The sequence below is a fragment of the Labeo rohita genome, chromosome 4 (assembly GCF_022985175.1).
Source record: "Labeo rohita strain BAU-BD-2019 chromosome 4, IGBB_LRoh.1.0, whole genome shotgun sequence".
NCBI classification, from domain to species: domain Eukaryota; kingdom Metazoa; phylum Chordata; class Actinopteri; order Cypriniformes; family Cyprinidae; genus Labeo; species Labeo rohita.
In genome coordinates, this window is record NC_066872.1 from 45,504,609 (window position 1) to 45,521,000 (window position 16,392).

Consider the following 16,392-nt stretch of genomic DNA (forward strand, 5'->3'; position numbering starts at 1 on the left):
ACTTATTTTATAGTTAGATTACGTGTTACAATTATTATTCTAGGTTTGCAATCTGTTTTATCCTCACATATTTTTGTGGCGAATAATGTTTTTTGATCAGGCATGTTTGGGGACGCCACATTCAGGGGTCCTAATATTGAAAACTATCCAGCGCCGTCATTTACAGACTAAACTTATGAATATTAACACAAGCACATGAGGTAAGACTGACATTTCATTCAAAACACAACTGTGTTCACATGACTGACAGAAAACTTGTTGGTTTATGTTATTTCCGTCTGTTTGCGGCATAAACGTGTTGATATTTGACATATGAGCGGCCTCAAACAGCTAACGGCTAATGCTAATTCATAAACACTCAGTTAAAACATGAAAGCGCTTCATTAAAATGAGCGAATTTCTGCTATATATGAAGTGCACGTCACAAAATGGCATTGTATTCAGATGACAGTGACAGACAATATTTATATGAGGATATTTATTTATTTGGTCGGATTTTATTCATGCAGCTGTTGCTGATTGTTTTTATTTGGTCGATTTGTTTGTTCGTTGGTTTTTTTGTAAATGAGAGACTTTATTACGTCAAGTAACGGTATACAAAGTAGGATATGTGCGTGAATGTGTTTTAAGGGTGTTTGTGTATGTTTCGCTTGTTTGAGCCTGCGAACGGAACCGGAACGTGGTTGAATTTGAGTCCACATGTGCCTCCGATCAGCTGTAGTCCTGCATGTAGATCAGACATGTTCAGTTCTGCCCCTGGAAATCCGCTTCCTGCAGAGTCCAGTCTTAATAAATCATCAAACACACCTGAAGGAGCTGATTACTTGAGTGTGACTGACAGGTGTGTTTGAGGAGGAGTGGTACTGAGACCACCTGACCGGGACTACGGCAGTGTTTCTCTATTATATGCAGATTTTCTGTGAGCATGAAATAAACAAACAAGGCAGGGCCAAAATGTGCGTTATACAACAGGTGCAGGCTGGGATGTATCCCACAATGCAGTAGTAACGGTACAGACTATCCAGAGTGTCTGACATTGCTAATAACTCGTAATGAGTTTGATCTGATAATAGCTTTCAACGCAAAATTGTATTGTGCGAAACAGTATACATGTAAAATATAATAAAAAGTGCGAAAAATGCAAAATATGATTAACAAAGCAGAATGCCATATGCAACATTTGAATAAAAGTGCAAAATATTTTTTTAGATATGCTGTGTAGCCTATACAGTATATTTTTAATGCAAACTTTATAAGTAAAATATAAAAAAAATTTTGATTAAAAGTGCAAAATATCTGTTAAAAAAACAGTATGCGGTCTATAGTGTAATATGTTTCAATGCAATATTTTTGACAGTATAGAGTGCAGTATGCAAAACACAATCCTGGACTTTCTATCTTTACAATTATTAAGAGATACGCTTTCATTTGTATTATTGTTCTGTTTTGTTTTGCAGTAGCAGTATGCCTGCTGAGCGCAAGAAGTCCGTCAACATGGAGGAGAGGGAGACGGGCTCCTTCAGCAACAAGGACAGAGACGCAGACAGACAGGCCGCCGCGTCCCGCGACAAGAGCAAAGACGAGAATAAGATGAGCGGAAAGAAGGACGGAGGCAAGACGGCCGACGATAAGAAGAGACGGGCTGAGGAGGAGAAGAGGAAGAAGGAGGAGAAGGAGCGAAAGAAGAAAGAGGAGGAGAAGCAGAGGGCAGAGGAGGAGCAGAAGAAGAAAGAGGAGGAGGAGAAGAGACAGCAGGAGGAGCAGGAGAAGAAGCTCCTGGAGGAGGAAGCCAAACGACAGAAAGAGGAAGAGGCTGCACAGCTGAAGTAAGAGGGCAATAAAGAACAAATTTCTATATTTTTTTCCAAGTTTGATTATGTTATATGTATAACTTGATATTTTTGCATTTGCTTTTGTTAATGTAAAAAGGTGGGTTTTTTGCCTCTAGTAAAAACATCCGCACAGGACAGCTATTTTTACAAAGTATTTTTTTTACTTGCAAAATAAAATAAATAAATAATAATAATAGTAATATTAATAATAAGGATAACGTCATTATTAGTATTTTATTATTATCATTTTATTTAACTTTTATTTAACAGAAATTTAAATAAAAAAAGAAGAAAAAATTTAAATAAATCCTAATTTAATCTATTAATAAAAAGTTAGAATAGTATCTCATCTCTGGTACTAAAATAACACTTATGCTTTGAAATCACAGTTTGCTCGTTGTGTCTCATCAGGGAAAAGGAGGAGGCCGAACAGCTCCAGCAGGAGGCGTGGGAGCGACACCACGGCAGGAAGGAGTTACGCGCAAAAAACCAGCATGCACAGGAGACGCGTCCTGAGGAGGCCTTCTTCAGTCGCCTGGACTCCAGCCTGAAGAAGAACACGGCATTCGTCAAGAAGCTCCGCACGCTCACGGAGCAGCAGCGCGGCTCGCTGTCGCAGGACTTTGACTCGCTCAACCTCAGCAAGTACATCGGTGAGGCCGTGAGCTCCATGGTGGAGGCCAAGCTGAAGATCTCAGATGTGGGCTGTGCCGTGCATCTCTGTTCCCTCTTTCACCAGCGCTACGCCGATTTCGCACCACTCCTGCTCGCCGCCTGGAAGAGACACTTTGAGGCCAGGAAGGAGGAGAAGGCACCCAACGTGAGCAAACTTCGGACCGACCTGCGCTTCATTGCCGAGCTCACCATCGTTGGTCTGTTTACGGATAAAGAAGGGCTGTCGCTCATCTACGAGCAGCTGAAGAACATCATCGGCGCCGACCGAGAAACGCACACTCATGTTTCCGTCATCATCAGCTTCTGCAAGCACTGCGGAGACGATATCGCCGGGTTGGTGCCGCGGAAGGTCAAGAACGCAGCCGAGAAGTTCGGTTTGTCTTTCCCTCCCAGTCAAATCATTAATGCGGAGAAACAGCAGCCATTCCAGAACCTGCTGAGAGAATATTTCACCTCACTCACCAAACACCTGAAGAAAGACCACAGAGAGCTGCAGAACATCGAGAGACAGAACAGGTCAGTTCATATATGGACCCTTTTGGCATTTTAGGGTTCTCAGAAGCAGAAATCTTCAGTTTACACAGTGTTAATAATGTACCATTATAAATAACTCTGGAAATGCATCGTAAAAGTCTGTAAAAAGGGTTCATTGGGGTGAGAATCATTTGGAATTGCTCAGTTATTGGCATCACAAAAAGTAAAACGCCCAAGACAATTACTAAAACTTTAACTAAAATTAAAATGAAAATAGAAAAATAAAATAACTATAAAACTATAATAATAAAAACTATAATTAGTTTAATAAAAACTATAATAAAGTAAAACTAACAAAAATGACAAACGTAAAAAATTCCAAATATAAATAAAAACTATACTAAAACTAACAAAAATTTCAAAAGCACCCAACTAAAATACTAAAACTTTAGAGAAAATGAAAATGAAAATAAAAAATTAAATTAAATTAAACTAATAAAATTGATGAAAACACCCAACAACATGACAAAAAATTAAAAATGGAAAATAAAACAGAAAATATGAAAATAGAAACTAATGAAAAATATTAATAAAACTATGATACAACAAAAGTGATAAAAAAAAATTACAAAACACCCAACAAAATTACAAAAAACTTTAACTAAAGTGAAAATGAGAAAATCTAAAAATAAAAACGAATTAAAAATATTAATAAAAACTAAAATACTGATATATACTGATATTTACACATTTAACTGTGTAAGGAAGCTCAGAATTGCCATAAATGCATTTAATTAAATTACAGTTCCAAGTCACACAAGTAATGGTTATGAAAATATTGCAAAATAAAATGTTACTTTACCTATATAACTAAAACCCCCAGGAGATGGCAGCATGTCTCTATTTTAATGAGTGAGTCATTCAATCATTAACTTAGTGATTCCTTGAGTACAGCTGATCCATTCAGAAACAATGCTTTGTTTTGCTCTTCTGCTTCAGTGTTTTCTACTACTGCTTTAGCTTGGGAGTTATTTTCATTAATTGCATCTGAATAATGATAATAATAATAACAATGTTTTGTGTCTCTCTGCAGGCGTATCCTGCACTCTAAAGGAGAGCTCAGCGAGGACAGACACAAGCAGTATGAGGAGTTCGCCACCTCCTATCAGAAGCTGCTGGCAAACACTCAAACGCTGGCCGATCTGCTGGATGAGAACATGCCCGAACTTCCTCAGGACAAAACCGTCCAGGAAGGTGCGACCGCCGGCACGGCTTCATCTGTGTAGAGATTTTGTCTTGGCATGCACGTAATTTGTTGTTGATTTGTGTGGCAGAACACGGTCCGGGCATTGATATCTTTACGCCGGGGAAACCGGGAGAGTATGATCTGGAAGGAGGCATCTGGGAGGATGAGGACGCGCGGAACTTCTACGAGAACCTGGTGGATCTGAAGGCTTTTGTACCTGCCATCCTCTTCAAGGACAATGAGAAGAGCAGCCAGACCAGCAAAGGTACTGAATTTTTATTTTATTTCATTTCATTTTTTAGTATGTGAAACAGTATAGAATTGTCTATGTGTTGTTTGTGTGCAGAGGGACGAGAGGGAAACAGCACTGAGGAGTTAGAGATGGAGTTGGAAGCACTGGACATCACTGATGACCCGATGGATCTGGACGCAGCCGATGAGACTGAAAGTGAAGAACTGGCCAAGAAGTTACTGGATGAACAAGGTAAACATGCTTTCTCAGTAAAACACACTGATCAGTGCACCTTTTTCGCCCAGTGACTAATTTTTTATATGTGCAGACACATTATCATAAGTCAGTGTTTGAATTGTTGCTTTGTTCTTTTTCGTGTGTGTGTACAGAGCAGGAGGATGAGGAGGCCAGCACCGGCTCGCATCTCAAGCTCATTGTGGATGCTTTCATCCAGCAGCTCCCAAACTGCATCAACAGAGACCTGATTGACAAGGTAAAATAATAAAACACACAAATAGTACCATAAACATTTTTTTGATTGATGTTTTAGTTAACAGTAACAGCGCTTGATTGTATAGGGCTGGCGGTTTGTTGTGTCTGTTTTGTATTCAAACATGTTCCTGTGTGTTTTCAGGCTGCGATGGACTTCTGCATGAATATGAACACCAAGTCCAACCGCAGGAAGTTGGTTCGAGCTCTTTTCACGGTGCCCAGACAGAGGTGTGGGAGTTTACTGCATCTGTAGATGTCAACACTAGATGGAGCTGGAGCTCTTGAGTTTTCAGTCATTTGATCTTCATCAAGTTTTCATTCAGATTTGATGTGTAGCTGTGCAATAATGATTTTATATTTCTTTGTGTCAGGCTGGATCTGTTGCCATTCTACGCTCGTCTGGTGGCCACTCTACACCCGTGTATGTCTGACGTGGCTGAAGATCTCTGCTCAATGCTCAAAGGAGATTTCAGATTTCATGTGAGTGTGCTTCTCATAAATACACACAGTAGCTAATCACTGTCAAATAAGGTAAAGCTATTTTAGAATGAGCATGCCCTAAAATGCTTTGTGGGTCTGCAGAAACCAGAAACCATTAAGACAAAAATAACACATCATAAAGTGAGTGTGTTTGTGTGTGTGATTCTTATAGATCAGAAAGAAGGACCAAATCAACATTGAGACCAAGAATAAGACAGTGAGGTTCATCGGAGAGTTGGCCAAGTTCAAGATGTTTTCCAAAACGGACACTCTGCACTGCCTCAAGGTGAGCTGATGATCTGATGACACCTACAGTGTGTACTAACTAGGGATCTCAGCAGTAGCAAGTCCATTAGTAGCAAGTCCATCAGTAGAACTGACAAAAATGCACACAGAAAAAAGAAACAATAATAGTATATAAGTAAAACTAAAAGTAGGTTTATTAGCATTTTAGCTTTGCTGTGATATTGAAGTTCATGTAATGATAATGACAATGACTGCTGAAACTTTGGTATTGTCGTAACCCCAATACACAAGTTTATTCCAGCATCTCTAACAGTGTGTGTGTGTGTGTTTGTGCAGATGCTGTTGTCTGATTTCTCTCACCATCATATCGAGATGGCCTGCACACTGCTGGAGACGTGTGGGCGCTTTCTCTTCCGCTCACCGGAATCTCACCTGCGCACGAGCGTCTTACTGGTCCGTCTTCACGCATACAGCACACAAACATGCAAACCTGCACCCGCACTCTTTTTTCTGACACTGTTGAGCGTGTGTGTGTGTTCACAGGAGCAAATGATGCGTAAGAAACAGGCTCAGCATCTGGATGTGCGTTATGTGACTATGGTGGAGAACGCCTATTACTACTGCAACCCACCGCCGATGGAAAAGACGGTTCGTAGGAAGAGGCCGCCGCTGCAAGAGTACATCCGCAAACTCCTCTATAAAGACCTGTCCAAGGTCACCACTGAGAAGGTGCGTCACATATGCGGTTCTCGCAAGTGATGCGTCATAACAAGGGTACCGCATAGGTTTGCAGAATTTATTTTGTGGCCCGCGTCGAGCTAAATATTAACTTATAATAATTATAATTTGTGTCTGTAGGTTTTGAGGCAGATGAGGAAGTTGCCCTGGCACGATGCTGATGTGAAGAGTTACCTGATCTGCTGTATGATCAACATCTGGAACGTCAAGTACAATAGCATCCACTGCGTGGCCAACCTGCTGGCCGGACTGGTGGCGTATCAGGAGGACGTGGGCATTCATGTGGTGGACGGCGTGCTGGAGGACATTCGCCTCGGCATGGAGGTGCGTGTGTGTGTGTTTACAACCCGCTACTTTATTGCATTGCTTCTAGTTCAAATACTTCAAGTCACATTTGTTTACATAGCACTTGATACAATGTGAATTGATACACATTCAATGTGAATAAACAGGATAATTATTTACATTATGTTACAGAAACATTATTTATTACAGTACATTAACATTATTATTACAGAAACATTATTAATGTTCAAAATTCTAAAATTCTGAACTGAAATAAATTTCTCAATTTTGATTCACTTGTAATATTTAGTCCTAATGTAAGACTTTGTGTGTGTGTATGTATATATATATATATATATGCACTATATATACAGTAGTCGACATTTGAAGTGGATCAAAACCTTTCATCAAAGTTGTCCTAAAACCAAAACAAAACCCATTTTTGTCTTAGGACAACTTTGATGAACTTTGATATATATACACTACCTGTCAAAAGTTTTTAATTCTTTACATTTTTTTAATGTTTTAAGTCTCTTATCCTCACCTAGATTCCATTTACTTGATCAAAAATACAGTTAAAAATTGTAAATATTTTTCTATATAAATGTATTGTAAAATGTGATTGATTGCTGTGATCAAAATTAATTTTCAGCATCATTATTCCAGTCTTCAGTGTCGCATGATCCTTCATAAATCATTTTGATATGCTGATTTGCTGCTCAAGAATTTCTGATTATTATCAGGTTTTTTTTCATAGAAACCGAGATATACAGATTATTCAGGATTGTTTGGGTTATTTATATCTATTTAGTTCAATGTTGATTCAGTTTAGTTCTAATATAGTAACTAATTCTGTAGTACCTTGTAATGATATTAGCTAGTTATATGACAGAAAGAAGCACTAAATCAACATTGAGACCAGGATTAAGACAGTGAGGTTCATTGGGGAGTTGGCCAAAAAGATTAATTGTATTTGTTAGTGCTGTTATAATAAGAGAGAGGAAAAACATGCTACTTAATTGAAAAAGCAACTTCATATGATGTAAATTGTAAATGTGAAACAATTTGTAATACAGTTATTTGTAATGCAATGATGTGTGTTTGGTTTTCAGGTGAACCAGCCCAAGTTTAACCAGCGGCGGATCAGCAGCGCTAAGTTTCTGGGGGAGCTGTATAACTACCGTATGGTGGAGTCTGCTGTCATCTTCCGCACGCTCTTCTCCTTTATCTCGTTCGGCGTGAACACGGATGGCTCTCCGAGCCCGCTGGACCCGCCTGAGCACCTGTTCCGCATCCGTTTGGTCTGCACCCTGCTGGACACCTGCGGACAGTACTTCGATCGGGGCTCCAGCAAGAAGAAGCTCGACTGCTTCCTCATTTACTTCCAGGTGAGCGTTTGTCTTTAGACCAACCAATCACGGATGGGTGATCATGTGTGACGTCTCCTACAAGTGCTGTGACTAGTGTTAAATCTTGAGCTCTCAATAGAATGAAGTCATAAGTGATTTGAATTTCATTTTTTAAATTTTTTAATTGAATTTTACCAGTTTTTAAATTCCACCATACTAACCACCATACCGTATTTGAAAGTAATATTGTAATTATTAATATTGTAAATTAAATATTATATTGTACTAGAGTGTATAAATGTGTGTTCTTATGTTTTTTTATAGTATATTATAATAAATAATACAGTGACGGTAAATGACTTCTTCAGTCTTATTTTTTTTTTAGCAATGCATTAGCTGTTTACATGTTTGTTTGTTCATTACATACTTATAAAGCAATGTCTGCATCATAACTTACCTCCCAAGAATAATTACAAAAATGTAAATAAAAACATTGCATTTGCATAACGAAATTGAAGCCTATTGTTAGTGCATTTAATTTTTTCTTTTGCACTGTGACATTATTATCATGGCAATTAAACACATTAAGTAAATGCGTTAACTCTTAATTATACGGATGTGTCACTGTTAATCGTATGATTTGGTGCTCAAGTATCATCTATCATTGGTTCTCCAATGGTTTTTATTATTAAGGTTAATGTTTTGCTGCTTTATATTTTTGTGATATGTTTGATTTAAATTTTATTTAGTTCAAAAGAACAGCATTTATTTGAAAATTTTTTAATAATTTTATAATTTTTAAAATATTATACATGTCTTTAGTGTTAGTTTTAAACAATAATGCATCCCTGATGAATGAAAGTATTGCTTTTTTTGTTAAATGGTAGTGAATCACAGGTTCCACAAAAATATTGTGCAGCACAGCTGTTTTCAACATTGATAATAATCAGAAATGTTTCTTAAGCAGCAAATCGGCATATTAGAATAATTTCTGACGGATCATGTGACACTAAAGACTGGAGTAATGATGCTGAAAATTAAGCTTTGATCACAGCAATCAGTTACATTTTAACAGATAGTCACATTAAAAACAGCTATTTCAAATTGTAATAATATTTTACACTATTTTTTATAATAATATTTCACTATATTTCACAATAGTTTTGCTTATTTTTAATTAAGCAAATAAATGCAGCCTTGGTGAGCAGAAGAGACTTCTTACTGAAACAAACTACAGATATGATGTTCAGTTGAGTGAAACACTGTTTATTTGTGTGTTTTAGAGGTACATCTGGTGGAAGAAGAGTCTGGATGTGTGGACTAAAGATCAGCCCTTCCCCATCGACATTGAGTACATGATCACAGACACGCTGGAGCTGCTGCGGCCCAAAATGAAGCTGTGCTCGTCTCTGGATGAGGCCTGTGCTCAAGTCACACAGCTGGAGAGAGAGTTCCTTGTCAAACTAGGTAAAACACTCGTCCGACACTGTGTGTTTGTGTGTGTGTGTGTGTGCGCGTGTACTTGTTTTTGCTACATTGTAGGGACCAAATGTCCCCACAAGGATAGTAAAACCTGAAATTTTTGACATTTGACAAAAATGATTAAAAATAGTAAATGATGTTTATCTGAAAGTGTAATGATGCATACATGTTTTCTGTGAGGGCTAGGGTTAGGGTTAGGGTTGGGTTAGGGGATAGACAATATCGTTTGGTCAGTATAAAACCTATAGAAGTCTATGGAAAGTCCCCACAATTCACAAAAACAAACGTGTGTGTGTGTGTGTGTGTGTGAGTGAGTGAGAGTGTGTGTGTGTTAGAGGTTGGTGTTATGGCCAGAATCATACAGTATGAGCAGTTTATACATTTTATAAATTGTGTATTAAATAAATATGAGGTCATGCCTGTCTTTGAAGTAACTGAATGAAGCCTGTGAATGAAGTAATTTACAAATGAATTCTTCATCATTTTATTGTCTTTTCCTTTTATTTCACAAAATTTCACATGACTCATATATGTTTCAGTGTTATTTTTAAATAAATATTTTAAATTGGCTTTTATTTTCATTTTTTATTTTAATAAGTTTAATAATTATATGTGTTTTGACAATTTTATATTAGATTATTTTTATATTAATATTCCATTTCACAATTTTAGGGCTTCAACTTAAATTGATTTCAATTACTTGCCAAGGCAGTATTAAAAATTATATATATATATATATATATATATATATATATAAACATTAGTATGTTGATTTTATTTAGTTTTGTTTTAGTTTTAAATTTGAGTTTTAATTCAAATTGGTTTGATTTTTCTAATGTTTTAGTATTTTGTTTTGTGCTTCTGTCAATTTAGTTTTTTATGTTAATATTTAGGTTTCATTTTTTTAGTTTTAGTTTAGTTTTTTTTTCCTCAGGTAGTAATTTTAGTGCTTCAGTTTGATTTCACTAAAGGCAATATTTTAAACTTTTGTTTAATTTAAGTTTCTCATCTTATTTTTTATTTAAATTATTTAACAAAATATTTTTAATCGTTTTACTGTTAGTTAACAGTAATAATCCTGATATGATTCATAACAAATGAATCAATCAATGTAATGTCAGTGCAAAAACAGCTGAACATTTTAAAAAGGAGGAGGGTTTACAATTAAAGGCTCAGCCTAAATTAGTATTATGAAACCGAACAGATTATAATCTTATAAAACAGTTCAGATTTTAGATTGTGATCAAATGAGACTAGCCATTTTATTCGATCACTGTTGTCCACTGGAGTAGACCGATTAAATAGCCTAGTGCTAGTGTGTTTTATGCAGTGTTTTGCTGAAGTCTGCAGAGCCAAATGTGGCCTTATTTATGGAAACACCCACATACCATTAAACCACCCAGCCCTAGTGTGTGTGTTAGTGTGTGTGTGTGTCGTTCTTCTAGTTGTTCCGCTCTTGTTTCTGCTCTCCCCGTCCTGCAGCATTCCTCAGACTGACACACTGGTTTGTTTCATGCATTCAGTCATCGACGCCTTCATGCCTGACGTGTGCTGTGAAAAAGCCGTGCATTCCTGCAGATAGTGTAAGAGTATCAGTGTTAAAGCAGCTCTGACCCAGAATAGCTCTTTGAGGAATGCTGCCATGTGTGTCTGTCGTCCGGCTGGTTTTAAACCACAGTCATTCTCTAGTGCCGGTTTATTTTTATCCTTTCGGTCTGGTTTGGTCAGTAGCAGCATTCCTGTGTGTGTCCAGGATTAGAGAAAGACGGCCGCTCCTCCAGCGCCATGGGTGAGAACGAACCTCTGGATGAGGAGGATGATGATGATGAAGATGAGGGAGGAGCAGAGACCGAGGAGCAGTCTGGAAACGAGAGCGAGATGAATGAACCCGAGGAGGAGGTGACTGTTTTCAGACGTGTGATTGACAGCCGCAAACCCCACCTCCTCTCTCACTGATGATGTGCAGAGTTGGAGAAAAACACACACAAACACGAGTCACTACCAAATCAAAATGAAATTCATATGAAAAATAAAAAAAATGTGCATATACATAAAATGATAAAAATATATCATATAAATTAAATAATATATACATTTTATATTTTTATGAGACAAATTAAAATACATTTAACGTTTGTGCATTATTGAATGTATGTTTTGTCGTGCACATATTCAGGAGGCCTCAGACAATGAGGAAGAGGAGCGTGAGGAGGAAGAGGAGAACACTGACTACCTGACCGACTCCAACAAAGAGAACGAAACCGATGAAGAGAATAATGTGAGTGTGACGTCAGGCTGAAGCGGCTGTTTGGTGGTTTCTCTGAGGTCTGAGTTAACGCTGCTGTTTGTGTTGGTCAGGAGGTCACCATCCGCGGCGGAGGGCTCAAACACGTGGCGTGTGCCGAGGATGAGGACTTCATCCAGGCGCTGGACAAAATGATGCTGGAGAACCTGCAGGTGCACAAGCTCTCTAGACCATAGAGTTTTAGGTCCTCTACATCCTTTTGGGAGCAAAATGTACCATCTTAAAATTTGTAGCTTTGTGGCTTTTAGTCCACGTCTGGATGCTTTGAGCTTGCATATGTGCTAGTGTAGTGCTGGAAGGATGCTTTTAGTTTATAAAACTACACCATGTAGTCAGTAGCACTTGTGTGCTCTATTCCAAGTCATATGGTCTATTTTTATGATAGTTGGGTGGTGTATTTTTGTCAGTTTTGGGGTTTAACATCTGTGGTCACTATGAGCACTTTTTATGGAAAACAGCTGCTTTACAATTTTCAGTTGTAAACCACAGAAAAATAACAGCATTCAAGTATGAAATAACATGAAAAGGAATTAAAAATAATCACTTCAGCTTGAATATTTAACATATATTTAAACATTTTAACATATAGCTGTGCAAGAAGAAATTATGCAAAAAGTCGAAATTAAATGACGATGCAAGTAATTAAGATTACTGTAGTATGTTTTACAAGAAAATACTATTTCAGTCTTTCTATCTTTTTAGAATGTCATGTTTAATTTAAAGTGTTTACTAGTTGTTAATCAATTAAAATACATTTAAACAATTAAATTTTATATATATATATATATATATAAAATTAACATTATAATTTTTTAATAAACTGTTAATTATTAATTAACAATTAAATTGGTGCAAAAATGACATCACATTTAATTTCCATATAAATAATTGAATTGTTTTTTTGTTACTTTTTTGGCTACTTGGTGCAAAGTAAAATAAATGTCATTTAATTAAATATTTTATTTAATTATAAATTAGTGCACATGATCTTTAAAAATAAATAAAATGTAATTAATTGAAAATGTAATTCAATTACAGATTAGTTCACAATAATTAAATGTTAAATAAATGAGTTCACAATAAATTGAAATAAAATTAACAAGAAAATAGTAAGAAATGTAACAAAAATATGAAAAGAATTAAATGTGGTATTGATCTTTTTTTTTATATTAAAAAATATGCAAAATATGTGTATTCAAGCTTCATAATCTGAGTTTATCTACATATGTCTTCATGTGTGAGCTGGATAAATGCATCTGTTGACTATGTGTGTGTGTGTGAGCAGCAGCGCAGTGGAGAGGCAGTGAAGGTTCATCAGCTGGACGTGGCCATTCCCCTGCAGTTAAAGAGCCAGCTGAAGAAAAGCCCCGCCCCCTCCTGCACCGCAGACGCAGAGGCAGACATCAGCGACACCATGCAGTTCGTCATGCTCACGCGCAAGGGCAACAAACAGCAGGTACAGCGCACAGTGTGCGTGTGTGTGTAGGAATGGTTTGGGTCTGCAGGGTGTGTTCAGGATGTGGCTTTGGGAGTGTAAACTACAGCACAAACACACAGCGTCTTTGTTTTCATTCTGCTGGTGTCTCAGTGACCCACTTTAACCATTCACAGTCTTTCAGAAACTTGACATCCATCTGACATTCTGTACTTTGGCTTCTCTCTGTTTTTCTCACTATGTTTGTAGTGCCAGAATACTTTTGTACATGTACATGTAGCTGTGAGCAATGAGAGACTGTGCCAAAAAGGTGCAAATATAATAACAATAGTACAAGTGAAGTATCTATAGTTAATAAGTAAAATAAATGTAATATGTTTTATTTTATTTTATTTTATCCATTAATATTTATCCATTTTTAATCCACAGAAATGACGTGATCTTTAAGAGTAATTTAATAATAATTATTTCATCATTTAATATTTAATTAATTAAAATATAATTCAATTCTAAAATATGCACAGTAAATTTAAATAAAATTAAACTAAAAAAGTAGCAAAAAGCTAAAGTATTTAAATGATTTTAACAAGGAATTAAGCTATTAGAAAATATTTTAACTAAAAAATGTTTAGTTAATGATACTTTCTTAGAGCAAAGTGAGAAAAAAAAGTAACAAAAATAAATTGCTTCAACAAGTGATATTTGTCTTTCTTTGTTAAAATTCTTTCTCATATACTTCCTTATAGCTTCATATTTCAGTTCATTCACATGTGATCTTCAAGAGGGTTAAAGCCTGATGTGTCTGTGTCTGTAGTTTAAGATCCTGAACGTGCCGCTGTCATCTCATCTGGCGGCGAATCACTTCAACCAGCAGCAGGCGGAGCAGGAGGAGCGCATGCGCATGAAGAAGTTGACGCTGGACATCAACGAGCGGCAGGAGCAGGAGGACTATCAGGGTGAGACGCAGAGCGGGAGCGAACACTGCTTTCTCAGAGTTTCACAGCTGCTGGTGTTGACTGATCGATTGACCGTCCGCCCGTTTGTTGTTTCAGAGATGATGCAGTCACTCGCTCAGAGACCCGCTCCCGCTAACACCAACAGAGAGCGCCGGCCGCGATACCAGCACCCCAAAGGAGCCCCGAACGCGGACCTCATATTCAAGACCGGTGGCAGGTCAGACACACACACACACAGAGGAGCTCACTCAGTCTGTCTAATGACCACAGAAATGCATGAAATGCTTAAATACTAAATAACTGAAATTAAGTTGTAGATGAAATTCTTCTTTTTATTATTATTGTATTAAAATGTAAAATTATTATATTATATATTTAATATTTTATTATTATTATTATTATTATTATATTTTATATGTATTATTTATAAATATTATGTATTATAGTAAAAATATCAACAATTAACAACTCACAACAAAGGTTGCATGATTAATCAGAATAAAACCTAAACTGATATATGGCTTAGTGCAATTATTGCAAAGTTTGCATTTTATTTTACAGTAAAATATTTTTAAAAAAATTATTTTTTTAATTTTTTTTATATTTCTTGTTTTAATATTTTTGTAGTAGATTAGTAATATTTGTACTTTAAAATGTGCATTTTATTTTTAAATAAATATTTTAATTATATATTATGTTTTATATTACTAAATTTGAATTTTTATTTTTATTAAAATACATTTAATTTTTCTTATTTGTATTTTTATTAGTTTTTTTGTTTTATTATTATTATTTATTATTAATATTGTATTGCATTTATTATTATTCTAAAAACTTGCAAGTTTTAACATAAAAATATTATGTAAATAATAAAATTGCTTTTACATTTTTCCCCAAATTGCGTAGCACTACCCTCAACAGCTCCGCATTATGGTTATAACTACTTCTAGAACATCCATCAAGTAGCCTAGTTAGGCAGCTCACTTGTGTTTGGAATAGAGTTGCTCACTGACCCCCTGACCTTTGACCCTGTACTGCAGGAGACGCTGATGATGTCAGACTGAGCAAACGACGAGTCAAAAGAGCAAGAAGGACATGAGAGATGGACAGCGGTGCTGCTCTGGGACGGAGACACACCCACCTGACTGCAGCGTCACCACGGCAACCAGAGACGAGCCGCATCAGCTGGTGGACACAGACGGGAACGCACACACACACACGCTGGGCTGAAATGTCTCAGCATGGATACACACAGACACACACAGACACACACACACACACACACACACAATGCGGAGGTGGTTTTATTTTGCCAAGTACAGTTTGATGGTTCGATAGTGAGCGAACAGAGACTCTAACGGAGGAAAACTCAGTGCTTTTGTTCTTCAGACAAACTTTGGGACGTGTTCTGTTCTTTCTCCTGATGTTTATTCTCTTTAACCTCAGCCGGTCCGCAGCGATCGTTCCTGAGCGAGACGTGCATGGGCTGAACGCAGCTGTTAACATGTTCGCTGTTGCAGTAAAGTGACTTCCTGTGACTGTGAGAATGTCTCTTTTTGTGTCTGTGCTGTCAAACACTCACCAGCTTGTTTTACAGCCGTCGTGAGTCGCTGAACTCACTAACTAGTGCAGCTGATCAGAATGCAGTCAAACCGGACGCAAAAACACGCGTCTGTGGGCGGAACAGGTAAGATCTAACCCAGGTTTCAGGTGATAAGCTTAAGCCGAACATGAGGAAATGTGAACGTCTGTTGATCTGCTGAAGGCCTGTAAGTTTGGGACGATTTTAAGCATCTTCAAAATCAAGAAATTGATAGCAACAACCTAAATCACTCCCAGAGGCTATTTTAGCACAAGTTTTGCAGCTCATCCTGTCCAAACACATTATTAAAATTTATAAAACCACAACATGATTCAATTCAAGCTGATAAATGTACTTTCAATATTAGGGGTTTCATTGTCATTTAAAATGATTTTTCAATGCAAAAAAGTATTTTCTTTCTAAATTTCTTAATGCATAGATTTTGTGAGATTGACTGCTCTGCAGTTTTTGATTTTGTTCTTCTCTATTCTGTGCTTTTTGTTTGTATTGTGCTTGGAATTTGTGATTTTTCTAGTCATTTCATTGATTTGATTGATTAAATGTCACTGTCAAACTTGGTGAA

At 36.8% G+C, this 16,392-nt stretch overlaps 1 protein-coding gene across 1 annotated transcript; it reads left to right on the forward strand.

The window, feature by feature from the left end:
• Positions 1–104: 104 nt before the first annotated feature.
• Positions 105–16,392, forward strand: upf2 (UPF2 regulator of nonsense mediated mRNA decay). The gene is made up of 22 exons (XM_051107624.1): positions 105–200; positions 1,458–1,826; positions 2,244–3,023; positions 4,075–4,235; positions 4,316–4,492; positions 4,574–4,711; positions 4,849–4,952; positions 5,094–5,179; positions 5,323–5,431; positions 5,604–5,717; positions 6,014–6,130; positions 6,221–6,406; positions 6,536–6,739; positions 7,813–8,088; positions 9,333–9,516; positions 11,285–11,430; positions 11,708–11,809; positions 11,890–11,988; positions 13,122–13,292; positions 14,086–14,227; positions 14,324–14,444; positions 15,268–16,392. Exons 1-22 carry the CDS (start codon positions 196–198, stop codon positions 15,275–15,277), a joined length of 3,801 nt encoding a protein of 1,266 aa, XP_050963581.1. The 5' UTR covers positions 105–195; the 3' UTR covers positions 15,278–16,392.